The sequence below is a fragment of the Oryx dammah genome, unplaced genomic scaffold (assembly GCF_014754425.2).
Source record: "Oryx dammah isolate SB20612 unplaced genomic scaffold, SCBI_Odam_1.1 HiC_scaffold_17, whole genome shotgun sequence".
Classification (NCBI taxonomy): domain Eukaryota; kingdom Metazoa; phylum Chordata; class Mammalia; order Artiodactyla; family Bovidae; genus Oryx; species Oryx dammah.
In genome coordinates this window covers 37137041-37164815 of record NW_024070201.1, presented here as the reverse complement: position 1 = coordinate 37164815, position 27775 = coordinate 37137041, and the positions used below count along the sequence as shown (strand labels likewise).

At 41.1% G+C, this 27775-nt stretch overlaps 1 protein-coding gene across 1 annotated transcript; it reads right to left on the bottom strand.

Annotated features, from left to right (window-relative positions):
- Positions 1–527: 527 nt before the first annotated feature.
- Positions 528–27415, bottom strand: LOC120876423 (vitamin D 25-hydroxylase). Its single transcript, XM_040258308.1, has 5 exons — positions 27151–27415; positions 18765–18906; positions 8216–8848; positions 6335–6664; positions 528–4069 (listed from the first exon to the last, which is right to left on the bottom strand). The coding sequence occupies exons 1-5, from the start codon at positions 27373–27375 to the stop codon at positions 3894–3896; spliced, it is 1506 nt and encodes a 501-aa protein (XP_040114242.1). The 5' UTR covers positions 27376–27415; the 3' UTR covers positions 528–3893.
- Positions 27416–27775: the final 360 nt, after the last annotated feature.

Genomic DNA, 27775 nt, shown 5'->3' with positions numbered 1-27775 from the left:
TTATCAGATATAAAATTTGATGTGTATTCCTCAGTTCTACCTTACTGATTATGTAGTACAGATGACTTTTTTTTTTTTCCTCACTGTAGGGCACACAGGATCTTAGTTCCCCAACCAAAGATTGAACCTGTGCTCCCTGCAGTGGAAGAGTGGAGTCCTAACCACTGAACAACCAGGGAATTCTTAGTATAGGTCTTCTTTATCTTCATTTTTTGAGATCCACTTGATGTGTCTTAGGTTGAGAGAAGTGAATTAGTTTCTTAGTATTAATATACATCCATACATTTTTCCTTGTACCTCTTGCCATTTTTGCTTCATGAAAGATGCTGCTTTTTTGTGCAACAGTTATTCATAATTATCATAACTTCTTCTAGAATCAGACTCTTTAGGATTAAAGAGTGAATTTCTTTGTCTTGCTTATGCTTTCTGCCTTGAGTTCTACCTCATTTTATTAAGATCATGAGTCATGCTTTCTATTTGCATTTGCCTGGTATGACCTTACTCATCCTTATATTCTTAACTTTTTATTTTTTTTTTAGATGTCTCTCATATACAACATACCTATATCAAGTTATCTCTGTGATCCAATTTGAATATGGTTTTAATAGGTAAGATAAGCCTATTTAGTTCTCTCATATAATCTGTTCTTTATTAAAATATTAATTTTAGTTTTCCTGACATTTAGGAAGGCTTGTTGTTGTTGTTGTTTTTTTTTTGCAGGCTTGTATCTTTGACTTAGTGGTCATCTTTATGCTTATACCTTTATATATATAATATGTTTGGATAATATCTGCTTCTAAGAATAATAAATTAGCATGGACATTTTCTTCTTCCATGTCCTCCAGTACCCAATTTTAAGCAGTATTACTACCATTTACTTTTGTACTCTTAAATTTACTCACACATTTACTACTTGATTTGTCAAATTATATTCTTTGACTTCTAACTATTATACATGAAGCAGTGAGATTTATTCTACTTTCCACCTTTTTTTCTCTCATTTATTTTTGTTAGATACATTATTTCCACACTGTCAGAGTATAAACTTTTACATATTATTTTGTTGCAGTTATTCCAACCTTTGTTTTAGTCTTAGTACCATAGTTAAATATATTCGATTCTTAACACTAGCCCCTTTGCTGATGTTTCCCCAGTCATCACTTGGTTGACTGAAATTTGCCCTCCCACCTGATTAATCATTTGGGTTATGTAGAACTTTAGGTCCAAAATCAGACCAAATTAAGGGGCTGCCAATCAACAGCTCCAATCCCTATGTAGGAGCACCACTAGCTCCCAGACATAGTACTCAATTTACTTAAACATTTACTTTAGTAATGGGAGCACATTCTATAGCTGCACAAACAAGAAGGGAAAGCAGGGTGGGGACAGGAGCATCAACATGATTTCTTTCCACTCTTGCCGTCCTTATGTACTACTCTCCTTGGCCACTTGCTTTTTCCATAATCAGCTGTGAAGAATGAGCTCCTATCTCTACCTCAGGCTTTGTCTATGCATGGTCGTATCTGTGGTTCTTTCAATATTATCCCATTTACATTCCATCTTTTAGAACCTGGAAGTAGCTGATTCACTAATATATCCCTCCAACCCCATCATCAATGCCTTTATCCCTTTTTCTATCCTTATGGTTATTTCAGTGGCATTTGTAAAGAAATAAGTATCCTCAGTTGCCATCTTGAACCATAAGTGAATTCTAACATTTTAAGTTAGTAGCTCACCACTGACTGATCAGAGAGAAGGCATTCTCACTATAGTAGATCGATAGTCTGTTACTATGTAGTTCCAAAAAAGAAATATTGTCCATTATGGATTACTTACTAAATTCATGTTAATTTATATTTTTCTAAAATTGCAGTATTTTATGTTTACCAGTTAATTGGCTGAAAATAGTCAAGAGTTCACAGTATGAAAACAACTTTATGAACTGTAAGTTCAGTTCAGTTCAGTCACTCATATGAACTATAAAGCATAATATAAATTATTGGGTGTGAGTAAAAAGAGTAAGAGTTGGTCTGATGACCTTGGTCTGATGACCAAGAATGTGCATCTTACAAAGAAGCTCCTTCATCCTCTTCAAAAGAGAATACATTAAAAGAAGCACCTGGTACAGAGCCGCAGTTCTTACCTCATGGATATGAAATGCCCAGAATGCTGTTAAGATCACCACCATTGTTAGCCATGTGCTAACTAGGACTCTGGCACAGTCAGCAAGACTCCGCCACCCACAGCAGGAAAAACAAGGCTTCCAAAAGGATGTTCCTTCAGATGGAAGCACTAAAAGGATGAATGAGGAACCATCCCAATAAACAGTCTGGATTAAAAAATACATGGATGAGGTGAAAGAGGGTCATGCTTTTCATTTCCCTGTCTGAATGCCTACTTCCTTGGCCATAAAATGAGCACATCAAGTGAGATTAGACCTCTTCTAACATTAACAAGTTGTGAATCTACATATTTAAATAATTTTCATCAGGTTTGCATTAACTTGATTAGGGAAAAATACAACATTTCCTTGGATGCAAGGTAAAGAAAATAAATAGCATATATATATATATATCACATTTATTAATCCAATCATTTGTTACTGGGCACTTGGGTTGCTTCCATATTCACAAGACAGGTTTTTTTGTTTTTATTTTGGTTTTTTGGCCATATATCACGTGGGATCTTGGTTCCCTGACCAGGGATCAAACCTGTGTCCCTTGCATTGGAACCACAGAGTCTTAACCAATGGACCAACAGGGAAGTCCCAAGACATAGTTTTAATGGGTGGACCCATAGCTTAGTTAGGACCTATGGGACACAAAGAACAGTTTTAAGGGAACATCTGAAAAGCTCTCTTACTCTCCCAAAAACAATCCAAGCTCAGTATCTTGAAAGGACATGGGCAAAGAACATGTACTTCCATAAGCCAGCCTTAAGATAAAGCTAGTATCATCTGGAAAGCAAACTTGAGGGATGTGAAGAAACAGGATCTTTATTACAACATGAAGCATCTAGGTCATGCTACCTGTCATTTTAAAATACATTATTATATATCATTATCAATATCATATCATTATTACATATCATAGGGACTCTTCATATGTAGGAAGAATGATACAACTCTTATGAAACTATAGTAGGAAGACTTGAAAGTATTAGGTTTTATATTAAATATACTGTATAAATATATATTCTGTCATCTATCACTGCATCTAATAAAATACCTCTGTAGTCCAAACTCACTTATTTGGGTTCTAATTTCTTTAGTCCACTATAAAACAGGACTGGATTGTGTGGTAACACAATCTGTTAATGACAATACCTGATTAGAAAGGAGCTGGCACTGGCATTTGAAGCAAATAGATCAGAAAGGAGCAAGCTGGAGTCAAGAACGGATGACAGGTACCTGGTGCTCAATAAGAGGTTAAAAAGTCAGGACATTGATGGCCCTTTTTAGTACCTTAAGCAAGAGCTGCCATTTGCACCTCTGTTTTCCTCAGATAATTCCACCTTATAAGACTTATAAGGAAATAGCTAATGCATATTATTGAGCTTCCCTTGTAGCTCAGTTGGTAATGAATTTGCCTGCAGTGCAGGAGACCCAGGGTTGGGAAGATCCCCTGGAGAAGGAAATAGCAACCCACTACAGTATCCTTGCCTGGAAAATCTCATGGACAGAGGAGCCTGGTGGGCTGCAGTCCATGGGGTCGCAAAGAGTTGGGCACGACTGAGAGACTAACACTAATGCATATTTTTATGGTAGTACTGTTTTTAAAGAAACATCTCTGTTCATTCGGCTTTATGATGCTGTGATTCCTGTCCAAACACAGGAATTAAATAAGGTTTGGGGGTGAGGCAAACAGCTTGTTCCACAAAACATCTGTGTACTTTCAACGTCTTTCTGCACAGATGAGGTAGGGCTGGGGTTGCAATGTCATGCCTAACCTGGGCTTCAGATTTGGAACCAGTTCATGTGGAAAATGCAAATGAAACCTCTGAAGCAATGTTGTGAAAAACAGGAACATTTCCATCCGAGCCAGCTGTTCTCCAAGACAATGTCTTCTCCCTAAACAGAAAGCAGGCATAATAGTTTTTTAAAATTATTTACCAAAATTTATGTTTAACATATATCTTTTGGGAACTCTGGTATTTAAAGAATGCTAGAGGAAGTTAAGTGGGCCTTAGGAAGCATCACTACGAACAAAGCTAGTGGAGGTGATGGAATTCCAGTTGACCTATTTCAAATCCTAAAAGATGATGCTATGAAAGTGCTGCACTCAATATGTCAGCAAATTTGGAAAACTCTGCTCAAACTACCACACAATTGCACTCATCTCACACACTAGTAAAGTAATGCTCAAAATTCTCCAAGTCAGGCTTTAGCAATACGTGAACCATGAGCTCCAGACGTTCAAGCTGGTTTTAGAAAAGGCAGAGGAACCAGAGATCAAATTGCCAATATCTACTGCATCATCAAAAAAGCAAGACAGTTAAACAAAAACATCTATTTTTGCTTCATTGACTATGCCAAAGCCTTTGACTGTGTGGATCACAATAAACTGTGGAAAATTCTGAAAGAGATGGGAATACCAGACCACCTGACCTGCCTCTTGAGAAATCTGTATGCAGGTCAGGAAGCAACAGTTAAAACTGGACATGAAACAACAGACTGGTTCCAAATAGGAAAAGGAGTACATCAAGGCTGTATACTGTCACCCTGCTTATTTAACTTATATGCAGAGTACATCATGAGAAATGCTTGGCTGGATGAAGCACAAGCTGGAATCAAGATTGCCAGGAGAAATATCAATAACCTCAGATATTCAGATGACACCACCTTTATGGCAGAAAGCAAAGAACTAAAGAGCTTTTTGATGAAAGTGAAAGAGGAGAGTAAAAAGTTGGCTTAAAGCTCAACATTCAGAAAACTAAGATCATGGCATCTTGTCCTACCACTTCATGGCAAATAGATGGAGAAACAGTGGAAACAGTGCTGACTGTTTTTGGGGGCTCCAAAATCACTGCAGATGGTGACTGCAGCCATGAAATTAAAAGACGCTTACTCCTTGGAAAGCAACTTATGACCAGCCTAGACAATATATTAAAAAGCAGAGACATCACTTTGCCAACAAACGTCCATCTAGTCAAAGCTACGGTTTTTCCAATAGTCGTGCATAGGTGTGAGAGTTGGACTACAAAGAAAGCTGAGGGCCGAAGAATTGATAATTTTGACTGTGGTATTGGAGAAGACTCTTGAGACTCCCTTGGACTGCAAGGAGATCCAACCAGTCCGTCCTAAAGGAGATTAGTCCTGAGTGTTCATTAGAAGAAATGATGTTGAAGCTGAAATTCAATACTTTGGCCACCTGATGGGATGCGCTGACTCATTGAAAAAGACCCTGATGCTGGGAAAGACTGAAGGCAGGAGGAGAAGGAGATGACAGAGGATGAGATGGTTAGATGGCATCACTGACTCAATGGACATGAGTCTGGGTAAACTCCAGGAGTTGGTGATGGATAGAGAGGCCTGGTGTGCTGTGGTCCATGGGGTCGCAAAGAGTTGGACACGACTGAGAGACTGAACTGAACTGAGAGGAAGTTATGTTTATTAAAGGATTTTCTTAAGCCCCAAAGAATAGAAATGGGCCCTAGCATTTCAGTTCCCAGGGCCCATTTTTTGCCTTCTTTTGTCAGGCCATGTACTTTTGTAAGCTCATTAGTTCCCTTCTCTGCTTCCTTTGCAACGGAGCCTGAGATATGCCATGAAAGATCTAAGGTGTGACACTTAGTTCTATTGACCCGGGAGAAGTTCATTTCATTTCAAATGACTGTATGTTACCCTTCCCCAGTGAAAAGATTTCTCCAAGCCATCTTCCATGGGTCTTGTGATCTGTGTACTTTTTCACAGGAGACACAATATTTTTGGAGATAAGATATAATAATTAAAAGTCAGGAGAGCTAGATTCCATTTCACTTTAAATTATGATGCCATTCCTGTCCCTGGGTCTCAGTTTCTCAAGGTGCCTGTTACTGACTTCCAGCTCTACAAATTTTTGATTACAAGTCAAAATTCACAAGCAAGAGAGTTTCAATAAAAGCCAGAGCTTCTCATCAGTTACTTTCTAGCTGCTAAATTATGCCTTGTTTATTTTGAGTAGAAACAGGTGTTAATGACATCTAATTAAACCATTCTCTCCTGTAAGAGTCAATGCTGTTTGCAGAGTTGGGATATTAATGCTACAACAGAATGCTTCAGATTAAGATGTTACACATAATGAATCATCACTATACTTTGTTCTAAAGTTAAGCCCCTATGAAAAAGCTCTCTTACCTAGGGAAAAGGGAATCAAAGCTTCCTTCTTGGCAAAATATCCACTGCTGTCCAGAAATCGCTCTGGATAGAATATTTCTGGGTCTCTCCAATACTTTTCATCAAAGTGTACAGAATAAAGATTTGTGATTACTGTTGTGCCTTTAGGAATGGAATAACCACGTACAACTGCATCCTCAGAGGTTGCATGGAAAATCCCTAATGGCACTATGTTACAGAATCTTAAAACTTCGTGCAAAACTGCCTCGGTATAAGGCATTTTGCACTTGTCATCCCAAGAAGGCTTCCCACTGGGTCCTATAATTAAATCAATCTCTTTCTGAACTTGTCCTGTAAGAGAAAAAGTATTCCCATTATTATGCAATTCTTAAATTATATCTAAAGTAAACTCTCTTTAGGATAAAACAAAAGATAACCAGCCAACATGGTATGGGTACATTCAGATTCAGATTTTTCATTATCTGGGAGTTCTACTTAAATACATGCCACATATCTTATACAACCAGTACCTAAGACTCCAAGTAACTGTGTTGTGAAACACACATAGGTAATAAAAATAAAAATTAAACAAATCTAGAATTAGAATAACATTATTCTCATCAAGGAAAAGAATGAAGCATTAGAAACTTCAATTAAAAAAAAATCAAGGTTGGTAATGTTCATTGCAGCACTATTTACAATAGCTTAAGACATGGAAATAACCCAAATATCCATCAACAGATAAATGGATAAAGTTGTGATATATAAATACAATGGAATATTACTCAGTGAATAAAAGGAACATATTTGAGTCTGTTATAATGAGGTGGATGAACCTAGAGCCTATTATACAGAGTGAGATAAGTCTGAAAGAGAAAAACAAATATTGTATATTAATGCATATATTTGGAATCTAGAAAGATGATACTGATGAACCTATGTGCAGGGCAGCAATGGGGACTCAGGGGCTTCCCTGGGGCTCAGACAGTAAAGAATCTGCCTGCAAGGCAGGAGACCTGGGTTGATCCCTGGGTTGGGAAGATCCCCTGGAGAAGGGAATGGCTACCCACTCCAGTATTCTGGCCTGGTCAATTCCATGGACAGAGGAGCCTAGCGGGCTACATAAAGTCCATGGGGTCACAAAGAGTTGGGCACAACTGAGTGACTTTCACTTTCAATGGAGACAGCGACATGGAAAACAGACTTGTGGGCACGGGGTTGGGGGTAAGGAAAGGGTGGGACAAATGGAGAGTAGTATGGAAATATATAGACTACCACCTGTAAATAGTCAGTGGGAATTCAAATCTGGGCTCTGTAACAACCTAGAGAGGTGGGCTGGGGTGGGAGGTAGGAGGGAGGTTCAAGAGGCAGGGGACATATGTATACCTATGGTTGATTCATGTTGATGTATGGCAGAAACCAACACAATACTGTAAAACAATCATCCTTCAACTAAAAATAAATAACAATTTTTAAAAAGCCAGGGTTGGGACTTTCCTGGTAGGTCAGCTATAAAGACTACATGCTTCCACTGCAGAGGGCATGGGTTCAATCCTTGGTTGGGGAACTAAGATTCTGCATGCTGCGTGGTGTAACCAAAACCAAACCAAACCAAACAAACAAACAAAAAATCCCAAAAAACTAGGGTTCAGGTTCCTGCTTAGAACTAGAACGAAGTGGGCAAATCAGTCACTTAGCCTTTTCCCTCATTTATAGTACAGGTATTGTAAGATTTATATCTGAGGTTTTTATATGAATTAACAGTTTTAAAATCCTTATACCTATTCAGTACTTCTCTTTTTGGATAGCATAGCAGGAGTTCCTAAGTAAAATGCTTTGTATACAGCCAAAGACTGTAAAACATTGTGTGAGCCCTAAACGTAAGCACATGAGAATCCTCACCTTGAATGTTAGGATAAAGGGCCATGAAAAGAACTGCCCACCGTAGCACATTAGTTGTAGTTTCAGTTCCAGCAATGATGAGTTCACCCACAGAGAAAATTAGGTTTTCTTTGGAGAAAGTAGATGGTGGGTCATCTTTACTTCTTTCCATCTCATCTAAATAAGCGTCAACAAAATGCTGAGGCAACTGTGGTTTTCTGTGGATGGAAGCTTTTTCAATAAGCCTAGAGAGAAAGTCATAGACCACAGCTGCATTTCTAAACAGTTGTTGATGTTTTCCAAAAGGTAAGATGCCAATCCATGGAAAGGCATTATAGAGGAAGACTGTGGCGCTGGCAGCTAGTTCCACATTTTCACTAAATAACTCAATCATGTGCTGAAAATCAGTGTCTTCATAAGTGAATCGTTCTCCAAAAATGACCAGATTGGTTATGTTTGAAACAGCATTTGTTACTAATTGTTTTAAGTCGAAAGGGCTACCATTGTATGTTTCAACAGCATCAATGAAAAATTTGGTTTCTTCTAAGATTTTAGATTCAAAAGACTTCTGGCCATATCCAAAATAGCGAAAGCTATTTACAGCTAATTTTCTGTGATCAATCCATCCTCGGCCATATCTGGAATTCAGTAAGCCTAAAAAAAAAAAAAAGGGATGGTTAGTAATTTTTCTCCCAATTATCTTTTTATAAAACTATTAAAAAATTTATTAGTCCTACATCCCTTTATCTAACAGTTAAAAATGCTACGGTGGCAGAGTGGGGTTGGGGAAGAGATGGTTATTCATTCTTCTTCAAATTTTCTATAAAACTAAAACTAGACCCAGCAGTCAAGCCCTATTCTTTACTCCTCAGTACCCATGGAATACTGTAAACAGATAAACTTATCTATACTTCCCTGCGGACAGGCAGAAAAGACCTATAATCTCCATCACAAGAAACTGAACTATGTTGTGTAATTCAACCTGGGTGAAAGTAAGCATGGATCACTTTATTATTCAACTTCTACTACAAGCCTATTTTACAAAAGACAAATGACTGTGTGTTCTATTGGCAATTTTTTATTCTGGAATAAACACATACTTGAAAAATCATCCTTCTAGAATTAGAAATTTTCTGCTTTAAGAGACTGCTGCTGCTGCTGCTGTTGCTGAGTCGCTTCAGTCATGTCTGACTCCGTGTGACCCCATAGACGGCAGCCCAGGCTTCCCTGTCCCTGGGATTCTCCAGGCAAGAACACTGGAGTGGGTTGCCATTTCCTTCTCCAATGCAGGAAAGTGAAAAGTGAAAGTGAAGTCACTCAGTCGTGTCCGACTCTTAGCAGCCCCATGGACTGCAGCCCACCAGGCTCCTCCGTCCACGGGATTTTCCAGGCAAGAGTACTGGAGTGGGGTGCCATTGCCTTCTCCCCTTTAAGAGACTAGATTTTAGAATACAAATTACTCCCATGAAAGGCATATGTAACCTGATAATATAACTGGCAGAGGGAAGGATGGCCTGAATGAGGTAGTGAAAATACTCAACCCAAAAAGAGGTGCTAAGAACTGAATGTGCTGCCAATTCCCAGTGTGATGGTATCAGGCGGTGGGGCCTTTGGGAAGTAATTAGGTCATGAGCCCTCATGAATGAGTTTGTTGTTGTTTATTTGCTAAGTCATGTCAGACTCTTTTTGACCCCATGGACTGTAGCCTGCCAAGCTTCACTGCCCATGGGGTTTTCCCAGCAAGAATATGGGAGTGGGTAATTTCCTTCTCCAGGGGATCTTCCTGACTGAGGGACTGAACTGGTGTCTCCTGCACTGGCAGGTGGATTCTTTACCACTGTGCCTCCAGTCCAGTTCAGTTCAGTTCAGTTCAGTTCAGTTGCTCAGTCGTGTCTAACTCTTTGCGACCCTATGAATTGCAGCACGCCAGGCCTCCCTGTCCATTACCATTAGGTCATGAGCCCTCATGAATGAGCTCAGTGCCCTTATAAGAAGGAATGTGGGTGGAGATAATGGCCCTTGGTTTTTTGAGGATACAGGGAGAAGATAGCAGTCTACAGTCCATAGAAAGCAGGCTCTTTCTAGACACTGTTCTGCTAGCACCTTGATCTTGAACTCCCTAGCCTCCAGATCTGTGACAATAAATGTTTATTGTTTAAGCCACTCATCCTCTATATTTTTGTTATAGCAGCCCAAACTTAGACAAACATGAAATTCAAACTTCTAATGTTGGTATTACTTGCCTTAAAATTTCAGAGTCTCCACAGAACACTCTGCTGTTCTGATATGTGTACTATTAAATATTTTTCCTTTAAATCAACTATCAAGAGAAAAAATATCCTCGGCACATATATTTATGTAACATGTAGTTCACTTGGAATTTCATTTATAATTGGTACATAGGTCTACCTATCATGAAAAATGTCATGTTCTCTAGTCTACCTGAGGTGCCTGTGTAACTCACATTTCAACAACTTTTGTGCAACAGCTGTTGCACAGAATTTGAAACTTAGACAGAGGACGAGATGGCTGGATGGCATCACCGACTCAATGGACATGAGTTTGAGTAAACTCCGGGAGTTGGTGATGGACAGGGAGGCCTGGCGTGCTGCAATTCATGGGGTCGCAAAGAGTCGAACACGACTGAGCGACTGAATTGAACTGAACTGATGATAAAGTTAACCATACATAAGAGGGTCTTTAAGGCTGTGCAACAATCTTATATTCCATACTCTCTTTTCTTTGCCATACTCCCAGATGACTATTCACTCAACATGAATGTATTTATGGAGCTAAAGTGCCAGGGATATATCAGTAAAAAAAAGAGGCAAAGATGGCTCTTTCTCATTGACCTTATATACTACTGAGGAAAGTCAAACAAATTCTTTAGCAAGGTAAGAGACGTAAGAGTGGTCAGGAAAACACTCAGTGAGAAGGTGACATAAGTAAAGGCATAGAGGATGGAAGTGAGTCAGGCAGATATCCAAGGAAAGATCACTGCAGGTAGAGAACTAGAGTACAGGCACTGAGATGACAGCAAACCCAAGGGAAATGTATGCATATTAACCTGATTATAAGCCTACACTGGCCAATCTGTATGCCTAGGCATAGGCCAAACCCATCAAAAAGGGGCCATTTTTTCCTATTCAAACAGCGGGTTTATGGTGGCTCTGATTTCCCAGTTGCAAGTATATACAGTTTAGTGTACATGTATCTTAATATCACATATCTAGGGAATTCCCTGGTGGTTCAGTAGTTAGAACTCCACACTTTCACTGTTGTTTGTGTTCAATGCCTTCTTAGGAACTAAGATCCCACAAGCTGCATATTGTGGCCACAACAACAAAAAAATCCACATCTAATTTTCTGTTTTTTCTCTCATTATTTCCTTGAAAATCTTAAGCTGAATACTTACTATTTCTTCATGATAAAAATAGTCTAAACTATAAATTTATAGTTTCAAAAAACAGTTCAGTTCAGTTCAGTCGCTCAGTCCTGTCTGACTCTTTGCGTCTCCATGGACTACCGCACGCCAGGCTCCCTGTCCATCACCAACTCCCAGAGCTTACTCAAACTGATGTCCATCAAGTCAGTGATGCCATCCAACCATCTCATCCTCTGTTGTCCCCTTCTCCTCCTGCCTTCAATCTTTCCCAGCATCAGGGTCTTTTCAAATGAGTCAGTTCTTCCCATCAGGTGGCCAAAGTATTGGAGTTACAGCTTCACCATCAGTCCTTCCAATAAAGAATCTGGACTGATTTCCTTTAGGATTAACTGGTTAGATCTCCTTGCAGTCAAAGGGACTCTCAAGAGTCTTCTCCAACACCACAGTTCAAAAGCATCAATTGTTCAGTGCTCAGCTTTCTTTACGGTCCAACTGTCACATTCATACATGACTACTGGAAAAACCATAGCTTTGACTAGATGGACCTTTGCTGGCAATGTAATGTCTCTGCCTTTGAATATGCTGTCTAGATTGGTCATAGTTTTTCTTCCAAGGAACAAGCGTCTTTTAATTTCATGGCTACAGTCACCATCTGCAGTGATCTTGGAGCCCAAAAGTATAAAGTCTCTCACTGTTTCCACTGTTTCCCCATCTATTTGCCATGAAGTCATGGGATTGGATGCCATGAACTTAGTTTTCTGAATGTCGAGTTCACTCTCCTCTTTCACTTTCATTAAGAGGCTCTTTAGTTCTTCGCTTTCTACCATAAGGATGGTGTCATCTGCATATCTGAGGTTACTGATATTTCTCCTGGCAATCTTGATTCCAGCTTGTGCTTCATCCAGCTCAGCATTACACGTGATGTACTCTGCATAGAAGTTAAATAAGCAGAGTGACAATATACAGTCTGTTGTTCCATGTCTAGTTCTAACTGTTGCTTCTTGACCTGCATACAGATTGCTCAGGAAGCTGGTCAGGTGGTCTGGTATTCCCATCTCTTTCAGAATTTTCCACAGTTTATTGTGATCCACACAGTCAAAGGCTTTGGCATAGTCAATAAAGCAGAAATAGATGTTTTTCTGGAACTCTCTTGCTTTTTCCATGATCCAATGGATGTTGGCAATTTGACCTCTGGTTCCTCTGCCTTTTCTAAATCCAGCTTGAACATCTGGAAGTTCATGGTTCACGTATTGCTGAAGCCTGGCTTGGAGAATTTTGAGCATTACTTTGCTAGCATGTGAGATGACTATAATTGTGTGGCAGTTTGAACATTCCTTGGCATTGCCTTTCTTTGGGATTGGAAATTCTTTGGGATTACACCCTTTCCAGTAGCATAAGATAGCAGAGTAGAAGGATGTGTGCTCATCTTCTCCTGCGAGAACTCCAAAACTACAACTTACTGCTGAACAACCGTCGACTGGAGAATGTTGGATCCCATCAAAAAAAGATACCCCATGTCCAAGGGCAAAGGAGAAGCCCCAGCAAGAGGGTAGGAGGGGTGAAATCGTGTTTAGAATCAAACCCCTTACCCACCAGAGACACTCAGAGGGCTCAAACACACCTTGTGCACACCAGGACCCAGAGATCCCACAGAGACTGAGACTGAGCCAGAGCTGTGTATGAGTATCTCCTGCGAAGGTATGGGCCAGCAGTGGCCTGCCACAGGGGCAGGAGCTCTGGATGCAGTAGACCTGGGTATGGATGGCATAAGCCCTCTTGGAGGAGGTCGCCATTAACCCCACCATAGAGCCTCCAGAACTTACACAGGACTGTGGAAACAGACTCTTAAGAGAGCACAAACAGAACCTTGTGTGCAGCAGGACCCTGGAGAAAGGAGCAGTGGCCCCACAAGAGACTGGCCCAGACTTGCCTGGGAGTGTCCAAGAGTCTCTGGTGGAGGTGTGGGTCAACCATGGCCTGCTTCAGGGTCAGGGGCACTGAATGCAGCAGTGCATGGGACCTGTTGAAGGAGGTTGCCATTATCTTCATTACCTCCACCATAGTTTGGCCTCAGGTCAAACAACAGGGAGGAAACACAGCTCCTCCCATCAATAGAAAATTGAATTAAAGATTTACTGAGCATGGTCCCACCCATCAAAACAAGACCCAGACTCCCCCTCAGTTAGTCTCTCCCATCAGGAAGCTTCCATAAGCCTCTTATCCTTATCCATGAGAGGGCAGATAGAATGAAAACCACAATCACAGAAAATTAACCAAACTGATCACATGGACCCCAGCCTTGTCTAACTCAATGAAACTATGAGCCATGCCATGTAGGACCACCCAAGATGGGTGGGTCATGGTGGAGAGGTCTGACAAACTGAGGTCCACTGGAAAATGGAATGGCAAACCGCTTCAGCATTCTTGCCTTGAGAACCCCATGAATAGCATGAAAAGGCAAAAGGATAGGACACTGAAAGACGAACTCCCCAGGTCTGCTGCTGCTGCTAAGTCACTTCAGTCGTGTCCAACTCTGTGCAACCCCATGGACTGCAGCACGCCAGGCCTCCCTGTCCATCACCAACTCCCAGAGTTTATCCAAACTCATGTCCATTGAGTCAGTGATGCCATCCAACCATCTCATCCTCTGTCGTCCCCTTCTCCTCCTGCCTTCAATCTTTCCCAGCATCAGGGTCTTTTCAAATGAGTCGGCTCTTTCCATCAGGTGGCCAAAGTACTGGAGTTTTAGTTTCAGCATCAGTCCTTCCAACGAACACTCAGGACTCATCTCCTTTAGGAAGGACTGGCTGGATATCCTTGCAGTCTAAAGAACTCTCAAGAGTCTTCACCATCACCACAGTTCAAAAACATCAATTCTTTGGCGCTCAGCTTCCTTTACAGTCCACCTCTCACATCCATACATGACTACTGGAAAAACAATAGCCTTGACTAGATGGACCTTTGTTGGCAAAGTAATATCTCTACTTTTTATATGCTGACTAGATTGGTCACAACTTTCCTGCCAAGGAGTAAGCATCTTTTAATTTCATGGCTGTAATCACCATTCTGCAGTGGTTTTGGAGCCCAAAACAATAAAGTCTGCCACCGTTTCCCCATCTATTTGCCATGAAGTGATGGGACCGGATGCCGTGATCTTAGTTTCTGAATGTTGAGCTTTAAGCCAACTTTTTTGCTCTCCTCTTTCACTTTCATCAAGAGGCTTTTTAGTTCCTCTTCACTTTCTGCCATAAGGGTGGTGTCATCTGCATATCTGAAGTTATTGGTATTTCTCCTGGCAATCTTGATTCCAGCTTGTGCTTCCTCCAGCCCAGCATTTCTCATGATGTACTCTGCATAGAAGTTAAATAAGCAGGGTGAAAATATACAGCCTTGACGTACTCCTTTTCCTATTTGGAACCAGTCTGTTGTTCCATGTCCTGTTCTGTTGCTTCCTGACCTGCATACAGATTTCTCAAGAGGCAGGTTAGGTGGTCTGGTATTTCCATTTCTCTCAGAATTTTCCACAGTTTATTGTGATCCACACAGTCAAAGGCTTTGGCATAGTCAATAAAGCAGAAATAGATGTTTTTCTTGAACTCTCTTGCTTTTTCAATCATCCAGCAGATATTGGCAATTTGATCTCTGGTTCCTCTGCCTTTTCTAAAATGAGCTTGAACATCTGGAAACTCATGGTTCAAGTATTGTTAAAGTCTGGCTTGGAGAATTTTGAACATTACTTTACTAGCATGTGAGATGACTGCAATTATGCAGTAGTTTGAGCATTCTTTGGCACTGCCTTTCTTTGGGATTGGAATGAAAACTGACCTTTTCCATTCCTGTGGCCACTGCTGAGTTTTCCAAATTTGCTGGCATATTGAGTGCAGCACTTTCACAGCATCATCTTTTAGGATTCTAAATAGCTCAACTGGAATTCCATCACCTCCACTAGTTCGTAGTGATGCTTCCTAAGGCCCACTTGACTTCTCATTCCAAGATGTCTGGCTCTAGGTGAGTGATCACACCGTCGTGGTTATCTGGGTCATGAATATCTTTTTTGTATAGTTCTGTGTATTCTTGCCACCTCTTCTTTATATCTTCTGCTTCTGTTAGGTCCATACCATTTCTGTCCTTTATTGTGCCCATCTTTGCATGAAACGTTCCCTTAGTCTCTAATTTTCTTAAAGAGATCTCTAGTCTTTCCCATTCTATTGTTTTCCTCTGTTTTTTCCCACTGATCACTGAGGAAGGCTTTCTTATCTCTCCTTGCTATTCTTTGAAACTCTGCATTCAAATAGGTATATCTCCTTTTCTCCTGCTTTTCACTTCTCTTCTTTTCACAGCTATTTGTAACACCTCTTCAGACAACCATTTTGCCTTTTTGCATTTCTTTTCCATGGGGATGGTGTTGATCCCTGTCTCCTGTTCTATGTCACGAACCTCCGTCCAGAGTTCATCAGGCACTTTATCAGATCTAATCCCTTGAATCTATTTCTCACTTCCACTGTATAAGCGTAAGGGATTTGATTTAGGTCATACTTGAATGCGCTAGAGGAGAAATAACTCCAGAAAGAATGAATAGATGGAGCCAAAGCAAAACAATACCCATTTGTGGATGTGACTGGTGATGGAAGTAAAGTCCAATGCTGTAAAGAACAATATTGCATAGGAACCTGGAATGTCAGGTCCATGAATCAAGGCAAACTGGAAGTGGTCAAACAGGAGATGGAAAGAGTTAACATTGACATTTTACGAATCAGTGAACTCAAATAGACTGCAATGGGTGAATTTAACTCAGATGACCATTATATCTACTAATGTGGGCAAGAATCCCTTAGAACAATGGAGTAGCCCTCATAGTCATCAAAAGAATCCGAAATGCAGTACTTGGATGCAATCTCAAAAATGACAGAATGATTTCTGTTCATTTCCAAAGCAAACCATTCAATATCACAGCAATCCAAGTCTATGCCCCGACCAGTAATGCTGAAGAAGCTGAAGTTGAACAGTTCTATGAAGACCTACAAGACCTTCTAGAACTAACACCCCAAAAAAGATGTCCTTTTCATTATAGGGGACTGGAATGCAAAAGCAGGAGGTCAAGAAACACCTGGAGTAACAGGCAAATTTGTCTTTGGAGTACAAAATGAAGCAGGTCAAAGGCTAACAGAGTTTTGCCAAGAAAATGCACTGGTCATAGCAAACACCCTGTTCCAACAACACAGGAAAAGACTACACATCAGCAGATGATCAATACCAAAATTAGACTGATAATATTCTTTGCAGCCAAAGATGGAGAAGCTCTATACAGCCAGCAAAAAACAAGACCAGGAGCTGACTGTGGCTCAGATCATGAACTCCTTATTGCCAAATTCATACTTAAATTGAAGAAAGTAGGGAAAACCACCATTCAGGTATGACCTAAATCAAATCCCTTATGATTATACAGTGGAAGTGAGAAATAGTTAAGGGATAAGATCTGATAGACAAAGTGCTTGCAGAACTATGGACTGAGATTCGTGATGTTGTACAAGAGGCAGGGATCAAGACCATCTCCAAGAAAAAGAAATGCAAAAAAAGCAAAATGGTTGTCTGAGGAGACCTTACAAATAGCTGTGAAAAGAAGAGAAGTTAAAGACAAAAGTGAAAAGGAAAGATATACCCATTTGAACGCAGTTTCAAAGAATAGCAAGGAGAGATAAGAAAGCCTTCCTTAGTGATGAGTGGAAAGAAATAGAGGAAAACAATAGAATGGGAAAGACTAGAGATCTCTTCAAGAAAATTAGAGATACCAAGGGAATGTTTCATGCAAAGATGGGCACAATAAAGGACAGAAATGGTATGGACCTAACAGAAGCAGAAGATATTAAGAAGAGGTGGCAAGAATACACAGAAGAACTATACAAAAAAGATATTCATGACCCAGATAACCACAATGGTGTGACCACTCACCTAGAGCCAGACATCCTGGAATGCAAAGGCAAGTGGGCCTTAGGAAGCATCACTACAAACTAGTGGAGGTGATGGAATTCCAGTTGAGCTATTTAGAATCCTAAAACATGATGCTGTGAAACTGCTGCAGTCAGTATGCCAGCAAATTTGGAAAACTCAGCAGTGGCCACACAACTAGAAATGGTCAGCTTTTATTCCAATCCAATTCCAATGGAATATTTTTCATTCCAATGAAAGGCAATGCCAGAAAACATATTTTATCCTAAATATTACTCTGATCATATCATTCATTTTCATAATTTCCTAAAAGGTCTTCTATTATACTTGTGGTATAGTTTGTTCTTTGGTCTAATTATTACTTAGAAGAGTATATAGGAATCTGGAGATTTGCTTTTTAGTTATACTATTGCTTTCAAGCTTCATCATACCCTGGCCTGATAATTCAGCCTTTTAAATTGGTGTTTTCTTTGCACCAGTTGATTGGCTTTGCAATTTAATAAAGTTACTTTTTATCTTTTTCACTTTAAATCTATGTGTATTTTAGTCTATGTAACCAAGCTATTGCATTTTTCTTGGAAATGAAGTGTGAAGCTCTCATTAAATTGGAAAAATTTGAAGTTCATAAAAAGTCATACTATTAAGTATGAAAACGGATGTACAGACATCAACATTCTATGTTAGTCTTCTGTTGCTTTCTTCTCATCCATTCTGTTAACTTTCAGCCTTTCTCTCTTGTTGAATATGTAATCATCTGACACTGATCAAGACTAAACCATAGAGAATACGAGTCCTTCACACATATCGTACAGTTCTTCATTTACATATCATATTAATTAGTAGTTAAGAAAGGCTGTTTCAGGGTTTATAAATTTAGAAGTAAAATGATCATAAAATGTCACCAAGCACTCAAGACTAGCTTAAAACATACTTCTGATTCCAGTATGTGTGCACACATATGTATACTTGTTTCACAAAACCTGCTTGTGCTAATTCTTTAAAACATCATTTATAGTATTTATTAGAACTAGGATACAACAGAAGAATTAGCATGTAAAATATGAGTGTAATACAGCCTGAAAGTCCTCAAATGTTAGGTTCTAAAACTTTATGTGAATGTTGTTGTTCAGTCGCTAAGTTAAGTAAGTTGTTCAGTCACTACTATGTAATAAATTTACATAAAATAAGAACTGCGATTTATAGTTTAGTAAATCACTAGATAGGTGAAAACAAACATACCTCCCATTTTTGTCATCTTCATGAATAAAGGAAGACATGGTCTGTCTGCAAAAATTTCACTTTGATGAACAAGGCATTCCTTTACTACATCATAGCCATTTAGAACCACAGCTGATATACCTCCAAGATCCAAACTGAAGATCTTTGAGAAGAAAAGAAAAACATTTAAATGGAAAAATATATTGAGAAATATAACCACTCTCTATAAGGCGTATCAAGCACAATGATTTCATTATGCATTCAATGACTCAAGACATAATCTTGTAAATGGTGTAATGAAAACAGTACCAGATTCAGGAGGTTTGGGTTATACTTTAAGCTTTGCCATTAAACAGATATAGGACACTAGATAGAACCCTTAATCTTTTGGGGCTTCGGGGCTGCTATAGAAAATCAAGAAATACTTGAGTTATATGCTCTTTTAAAATTCATTCCAACTCAAAACATTCAATGATATCTCAAAATCTCTGTTTATTTCCAAGAAAAATTGAGGAGGTGACTCCATCTATATATCATTTATTATTCTAGGTTTAGGTAGGGGAGGGGATTGTCAAAGGCCCAAGAGACTTGAAACTGAAGACAACTTTTGCTGGGCCCCGGGATATGTAATCCCAAAATATGCCTCAATGGCACATTAATTATTTTGAATTAAAAGTTACTGAAGAAATGGCCAACATAAAAAGGATACTCTAGGGAGTTCCCTTGTGGCCTACTGGTTAGGACTTGGAACTGTCACTGCTGTGGCCTAAGTGTGATCCCTGGCAAGGAACTGAGATCCTGCAAGCCAAAATAAAAATAAATAAAAATGAGGGACACCTCTCTCTTTTTATCTCCCTGAAAGTAGGAAATAAATCTCTCATGAAAAAGGTGCAGTCTTTGCATATGGAGGTTGTTGTATTGGTGTTAGTCGCTCAGTCACGTCCCAGCTCTTTATGGCCCCACGGACTATAGCCCACCAGGCTCCTTTGTCCATGGAATTCTCCAGGCAAGAATACTGGAGTGGGTTGCCATTTTCTTCTCCAGGGATCTTCCCAACCCAGGGTTGAACCTGGGTCTCCTGCATTGCAGGCAGACATTTTACCACCTGAGCCACGAGGGAAGCCCTAGGACTCCTTATTGCCAATTAATTACCAAAGACAGGGAATTGGGGGCTGAGAAGCCTTTTTTAAACAAATCTTGTAATTTCTTTAATTTACTGCCCAATCACAAGACCTGTTTAGATTCTTCACTAATTGGGCACCCAAAACCAAAGTTTTTCTTGTCCTGTCAATTCTTTGCAAATTTATTGGTTCTTTATCTAAAAAATATAAAATCTGCCTGCTTTGGTCATTTCCTCCATCCCATTTCTATGAGACCTCCATGCGCATGAATTCTAATGTGTTTCTTTCTCTCCTGTTACTCTGTCTTGTGTCAATTCTATTATTAGTCCAGCCATAACAACTCAAGAGGGGCGGAGGGGAAAATTTCCCCTTCCTCAACAAAACTTACTGAAACTCATTGGTTTATTTATTTAGGCCCCTGAATGCCATGAAATTAACAGAGGGCCCTAAGGGTATCGGACCTTGGAGTATAGGCATTTGCCACTTTGGTACAGGTGGCTGCTTCTGAGCTAAAAGATGGAATATCCATCCTGTTCCTTGTTGTAGTTTCTTACGTGCTTCACTACAGGTTCACTTAAAATGTCCTACCTCCCGTACTCTATTCTAATTAGCCCCACATAGGGGCCTAATCCAGTGAAGGAACAGTGCTGCCTTATCAGTGAGATGCAATGACTGCTTAACCTCATCCTCTCAGGCACTGGCTGAGGAAAAAAAAAAAAAAGGCTGTGCAGGTCTTCATCACTGTGTACAGGGCTCTCTGCTGCAGCATCCAGGCTTTCTCCTGTTGCAGTAGTTATCCTGCAGTATCTTAGTTCCCCAACCAGGGATCAAACCCATGTTCCCTGCATTGGAAGGTGGATTCTCAATCACTGGGCCACCATGGAAGTCCCTGGCTGAGGGTTTTCGAGTGCCAAAAATACCGAGTCAAGCCTCATCTCTGTGCAAACAAGGCAGAATGGATTTGGCCATGATTCACACAATTTTTGGGGGGTGGGATGGAGGAAACCAGAAGTCTTAGCAGAGAACTGAAGTTCAACAGAAATGTTTACAGAAGAAAAAGTGATAAAGACCTCCAAGTAGTAACAGAATCAACAAACTGAGCAATAAGAGTTTTTGGCACAAGGATGTACCCTGCTAATGGAGTAGAAGGTACACCCAGAACTTTGGGGAAGGGTCGTGGACTGCCTGCCATAAGCAATGGTACGTCAAAAGTGGCAGTGTGAGAGTTTCAGCACTTCCTTGTAAGGAAGTGATTATAAGCTGAGCAAAGGAGGGGCTCTTTCCAGTTTCCAAAGCAGTAATGGGATGGTCTTAAAGTCTTTTCCCAGAAGCATAATTTTAAGTAAATACAAAGAAAAAACTCTTCCTCCTGTGTGTCTCCTTAACTCTCAGCACTCAATACTTATGACACCAGATGTGTGATTTTCCATATATCAAGCAATTCTGGGACACCAGGTAGATATCCTACAACTATATTCAGGTCCCAAACTGCCCATGGTGTTTTCTGTTTTGTTTTTTTTTTCTTTTGGCCACACTATACAGCATGCTGGATCATAGTTCCCTGATTACAGATTGAATCTGTACTCCCTGCAGAGGAAGTACAGATTTTTAACCCCTGGACAGCCAGGGAAGTCCTGAGCTGGCCATGTTGACTCCATTTTTCACCCAAGCCCCACATCACTTCTCAGCCGTCATGATGTTTCAACTTAACAATACAGACAAAATATGACAGTTTCTTACCAGCTTCATCACTAATCTTTTGTTTAGTGTAATCTTCATCACTCTAATCTTTCATTTCTCCCCTGTATGATCTCAATTGCCTCTTGTCTCTTTACAGGTGACTCTCAACATGGCATATTTCTGCTTCAAGGCCTTAGTACTTGTTCCCTTGGCCTGGAATGTTCTTCCCCTAGATATTCCCATAGCCTGCTACTTCACTTCCTTGAAGTATTTGCTCAGATGCCTTTTTTTGCAGTGAGGCCTGCTCTAATCCATTAAAATTTCACCCCTAGTATTCTCCATCTTCCTTACCCTAATTTAGTTATTTTATACTTTATTCTCTAACATGTTATATGCTTACTGTGTTTACATTGTTCCTATCCTGATCACTGCCTCCCTTCCACCACTATAATGTAAACCACGCAAGGGCAGGGATTTCCACTTGTTTTGTTCATTGCTAAATCTCCACAATTAGGATAGTACATAGCATATGCTAACAACTGATAAATATATGTTGAATTAAAGAAAAGCGGTGGAGAAACACATTTAAGCATATTTTACAACACTATAGACTAAGTGCTAATAACACAGGAATGTAAAAAGTCCTTTGATAAAAACTGGTAATTGCATATACTTTTCAACATTTGCTTGGGCTGTATTCTCATTTGGAAGGCCCCCTTGAGTGCCATACTGTCCAAACCACCAAGTCTTTAGGGACCAACCACCATGAAGCCTTTCTTGGTGCGTTCTCTTTTTCCCTTGAACCACCACAGCACATGCTTAAAAGCTCCCACGGCACTTTTTAATACTACCAAAGGTGGCGCTAATGGAAAAGAACCTGCCTGCCAATGCAGGAGACACAGGTTCAATCCCTAGGTCAGGAAGATCCCCTGGAGTAGGAAATGGCAACCCCCTCCAGTATTTTTCCCTGGTAAATGCCATGGACAGAGGAGTCTGGTGGGTTACAATGGGTTACAGACAAAGAGTCAGACACGACGGAAGCAGCACAGCACTAGCACAAAAAACCAGAAGCATTATATGAATGCTTATCTTCTGCTTGCTGGCTAAATTATAAACTCTTCTGATTCAGTGATTTCATCCCTTTCATCTTTCAACACTCCATAAAATCTCATTCAATGCCTTGCATAAATCTCAATAAATGCTTACTGTATAAATAAATTATAGGTTGTCAACTCCACTTGCCTCAAAGTAATTATTTTATTATCCTTATGTGCATTACCTGAAAATAATCTGTTAAAACCCCTCATACTAGCTTTCCTAGCTAGGGAATGCTTCTGAAAATCTGGGTTAAGATTAGTCACTGCAGAAGCTTACACATTCAGGGTGGATCTCTAAGGTAATGTTAAGTCTCAGTGTGGTACACTTCTATATAAGAATGTCTTTAAAATGACTGTATAAGACTTGAGGACTGGTTGTCTTCCTTTCAAGAATTATGAAGGAGAATTGAATTCACAGACTTCATAAAAGTAGGTGTCACTTGAAGTGATTGTCACTTCTCATAAGCAATTTTAAAGTCCATGACTTTCTCTGAGCACACATCTCCAGATCATCATGAAACACAGTAGAAAAATAAGATTCTATTTATAAGTAAGATATATAAACAACTTTCCAGAACCTTCTAGAAGTATAGGAGGTAATAGTTTCCTTCTGCTTCCAAGAAAAGTATAGTACATTAAAAACTCAAACCAACTCTGAGACTTTGTCATAATTGGAAAATACCTCTAAGACAATGAGAGACCTGTAGGAGTGTTTCACAACTAAGATAAAGAGCAATCAGATTAAAGGGTTAATACTTTAGGTGGTTTTCAACTTAAGTCTAAAATAGACTTATTCAAACAATGTCTACTCTTCAATGCATACATCCTTTCAATTTCTGCATTTTCTTCTCCCTCCACTCTTGTATATAATAACACAGGTTAGTCCTATTTGATTTTACCACCTTCAGTAAAAACACCACTTTGTAAAGATCCAAAGTGAAAATGAAAGTTGCTCAGTTGTGTCCGACTCTTTGCAACCCCATGGACAGAATCCTTCAGGCCCGAATATTGCAGTGGGTAGCCTTTCCCTTCTCCAGGAGATCTTCCCAACCCAGGGATCGAACCCAGGTCTCCCACATTGCAGGCAGATTCTTTACCTGTTGAGCCACGAGGAAAGCCCAAGAGCATTGGAGTGGGTAGCCTAGCCCTTCTCCAGGGATCTTCCCAACCCAGGAATCGAACCAAGGTCTCCTGCATTGCAGGCAGATTCTTTACCAACTAAGCTATCCGGGAAGCCTGTAAAGATCCATGGCTGCCTTAAATAGTTGTACCAGCAATAAAACTGGTAATTCATGCCACAAATCCATTAAACCAGAGCTACCTATCCCAAGATGACAATCTTCCAACACATTCATATATTCTATTGTTTATCATCAGATAGGATAGGGGGTCCCCAGAAAGAAAGAACCAGGAATGGCTTTCTTAAGAGAAGTCATTTTCTCCCTAAGCCATCTGGGGATCTAAGCCTGGGCATAATACTTGCCCTTGTACAGGTCTCAGTAATTAATCTTAAGGGAATAAAAGAACAAATGATTTATCACACAAAACAAGTAACAATAGCAAAGATAATGCATCAGCTGTAAAGAATCCCAGTTCTCATTAAATGGTAAACAGCCTGAAGCATTCAACCACCAGATCAACTAGAACCTTAGAAATGTTGACCTTTTTTGAACTCTGGGACTTCAATCAACTGTCTTGACCTGTCAAATTCTGTCCCTGTTCTATGCTGAATTTTCTTGCTCAAGCCCCTTCATGAATGTGCACACACTGCCCAAGCCTTCATGAACATGCATATACCCTAACATAAAACATCCCCAATTTTCTTGTCTAGAGAAGCTGCCTTGGGAAAGATCTGTTGTGTTCTTTTTACTTGCAAGTAATAAATCCTTCCTTCTACTGATCTTTGGGTTGGTTGTATCTTTTGGTTCCACACCCTCAAAAAAGCAAAGGGTGATTTGGAGGTGGCTCTGGTGGTGCTGGAGAAAGCTCTTGAGAGTCCTTTGGAGAGCAAGATCAAACCAGTCAATCCTAAATGAAATCAACCCTGAATATTCATTGGAAGGACTGATGTTGAAGCTGAAGCTCCAATACTTTGGCTACCTGATGCAAACAGCTGACTTACTGGAAAAGACCGTGATGCTGGGAAAGATGGAAGGCAGAAGGAGAAGAGGGTGACAGATGATGAGACGGTTGAATGGCATCACCAATTCAACAGGAGATGGTGAGGAACAGGGAGGCATGGTGTGCTCCAGTACATGCGGTCGCAGAATTGGACATGACTTAGCCACTGAACAACCACCACAGTGGTACAGAATCTGCCTGCCAGTGTAGGAGACACAGAAGATGTGGGTTCAATCCCTGGGTTGGGAAGATCCTCTGGCGTAAGAAATAGCAACCTGTTCCAGTATTCTTGCCCAGCAAATTCCATGGACAAAGGAGCCTAGCAGGCTACATTCCTGGGAGATTTAGATTACCTTCTCCCCCAAACAACTGTTCATAGAAATTGAGTTCCTTTCACTTCAAGTATATACATATGAAAAACAACTTCCTATTCTGAATGACAGCATTTCACATAACTGGTCTAAAAACACTTTCTACTATTTAGGTATAATAAATTCTTCTATAATTAATCATCAAGAACATTTGAGTAGCACTTAGCTGTGTTCAGTTATTATTGCCATGATGCATATCAGGAAAAATTAAGATTTAGACAAAAAAAGGTCAAGTTTTATCTGACGAAAGAGGACTCAACCTCTCGTCTTGTGCTTTCATATCTTCTGATTTCTCTGTAATATTGATGATGTTTCATACCAACACACCAGAAATCAAATATATTTGATGAAAACCATGCAAATACACTCATGAACTGGAGGAAAGAAAACAAAATCTAAGAATTATAAAGATTTAAGTCCAGCCTTCCTATAGTGATATAGACCATTAGTGAACTGCAGAAACTTAGAATAATTCTTGTAAAAACTGGTTTAAATATTAAATATGAATGTAATCCCAAACCTGAATGCCACAACTGCCCAACAAGTCCTGTTTTTTCACCACACACACAATTTGTGGTTGATCATTAATTTTTCTCTCTCGCCGGACTGTAACTACCTAAAATCAGGCTGTGACTGCTGTCAGCTACAAATTGGCACTTGCCATCTACCTCTACATCAAGTGCTGTTGCACCTGCTGACCTTCGATATGCCCTGAAGGCAGTCATGGTGGACACCAGGAAGGAAGCACTCCATTCCAAAAAACTGGCAGAACAGGTCTTCAGATAGGTTGCTATTTTCAGGAGCTGATTTTATGAACCCAATTCTAGGCTCTCTTCATTTCTAGAAAAGCACTCCATTCATGGTGACATCTGCTCCTCATGACTACTAAAACCTTCTGCAAAAATATGTGCCCAGATTACATGAACAACCACTTCAGCAAAGTCACATAAATACTGGCCTTGTCCCATTGCCTCTGGAACAGCTTCTCAGAGCTATCTGAGGTGCTGTCTCCCAGGCTGCAGTCCTCATTTTGGCCCCTAATAAAACTTAACTCCCAACTCTCACATCAGGCATTTTTTAAAGTTGACACTGCCTTCTTCACCTCTTCATCACAGAACCTGGCAGAGTCTGGCTAGTAGTTTCCTATAAAGGAAAGGATTTAAAACAAATCAACTGAGCTGGGTCAAGGCGTTTTCTGGAAACTTCTGCCTCCTCCATGTTAGGACACTCTTCCCAAGGCAAGCTAGGACTATGGCCTTTCTCTTGGTTTTGGCAGCTATGTGGCAACCTACAAGTCACTCAGCAGGTCTGCGCCAAAGTTTCCCCTGCCGAAAAAAAGGACTAGAAGACTTGCCCTGGAGAGGTCACACTGCAAGGGAGGCTCGTGTTTGTTGTGGCGGCGCTCCTATCTCCAGGTGACAGCACAGCAGTGGGACACGGCACTAATCTTCACTCATTAATTCATTCGCTCTTTCACAGTCCTTCACCTGCGCTCTCTCCTCCTCACAGCAGACGCCTAGACCAGCCATTCTCAAATGCAAATACCCAACGACCTCCTATTAACCATTAACTCAACCCTAGAAATCCCCAGAAGCCGTAAGGGGACACTAACCTACTCGCGCTGGCGTGAGGTTCCGTGAACCCGAGAAGCCGGGCGCAGGGTACGAACGTTGAAGGAAACGCCTATGACGCCCGACGGGGCGTCCGGCGCGGGTCCAGGGTCCCACTGCACATGCGCGGCAGCGGCACCTCTTCGCCCTCGGGGGTGGGAGAATCCCGCCCAGATTCCGCGGGCGTCGGGTGGGCGGGGCTCACGGATGGGCAGGGCTCTCCTTTCCTCCGCCCCCGGCAGTGGCGCCGCCTGAGGACTTTGTCCCTTGGCAAAGGAAGCGGGCTTGCTCCCACGCTGCGGGCACACGGAGCAGGGTCCCGACAACTGGCACCCACGAGCATCCCCGGACCTCCACCCCCATCCCCTACCCCGGGGAAGAAGCCGCGGGCCCTCCGTCGGCTGTACCTCTCCGTACACCTGGCTCTGCTTTTTCATGTAGACATGGGGGAGTTCGGCCGAGGCTGCCAGTGAGTAGATGTTGCCGATAAATGGTAGCCCCGACGGTCCCGGGGGGAAGCCCGACGGCCGTCTCTGCTTCAGCAGCTGGCGGACCCCCAGGGCGAAGAGAAGCAGGAAGAAGACCCCGCCGAGGGCCGCCGCGAACGCCTCAGCGCTGTGAGGCTGCCACATGGCCTGGGGCGGGGGCTGCAAACCCGGGCCGCCCTAGGACCCGGGGAGAGCTCCAACCCCAACGCATCCTATTGGTCCATTACCCCCAAGGTCCCGCCCCATTTCTATGGCCATTGGCTGGCTGAGCGTAGGGCCCTCGGGCTTGTTACTGCTGGCTTTGTTCTGGTCCGGGAGGGTGTGCGGTCCTTTTGATTTATGCGCGGCTCTAAAGTCCTAGCTGGTTGGGCGCTTGGGCCTGGAAGACGAGACAGCACCGCCTCCCTCACTGGAGCAGGCGGATCCAACGCCCCTGGCAGCCAGCCTTTTCTGTGGCTATCCTTTTAAGAACCAGGTCTGCTTGTATCTGACCAGACAACTGGAGATTATCAACACTGTTGTCTTTAGCAGAAGCTGATACTCT

Coding starts and splice junctions, on each gene's coding strand:
- LOC120876423 (XM_040258308.1), bottom strand. CDS start 27,375: ATGTGGCAGCCTCACAGCGCTGAGGCGTTCGCGGCGGCCCTCGGCGGG. Junction 18,907..27,150: donor AGAGCCAGGTGTACGGAGAG/GTACAGCCGACG, acceptor TTCTTCTCAAAG/ATCTTCAGTTTGGATCTTGG. Junction 8,849..18,764: donor GAAGATGACAAAAATGGGAG/GTATGTTTGTTT, acceptor TTTTTTTTTTAG/GCTTACTGAATTCCAGATAT.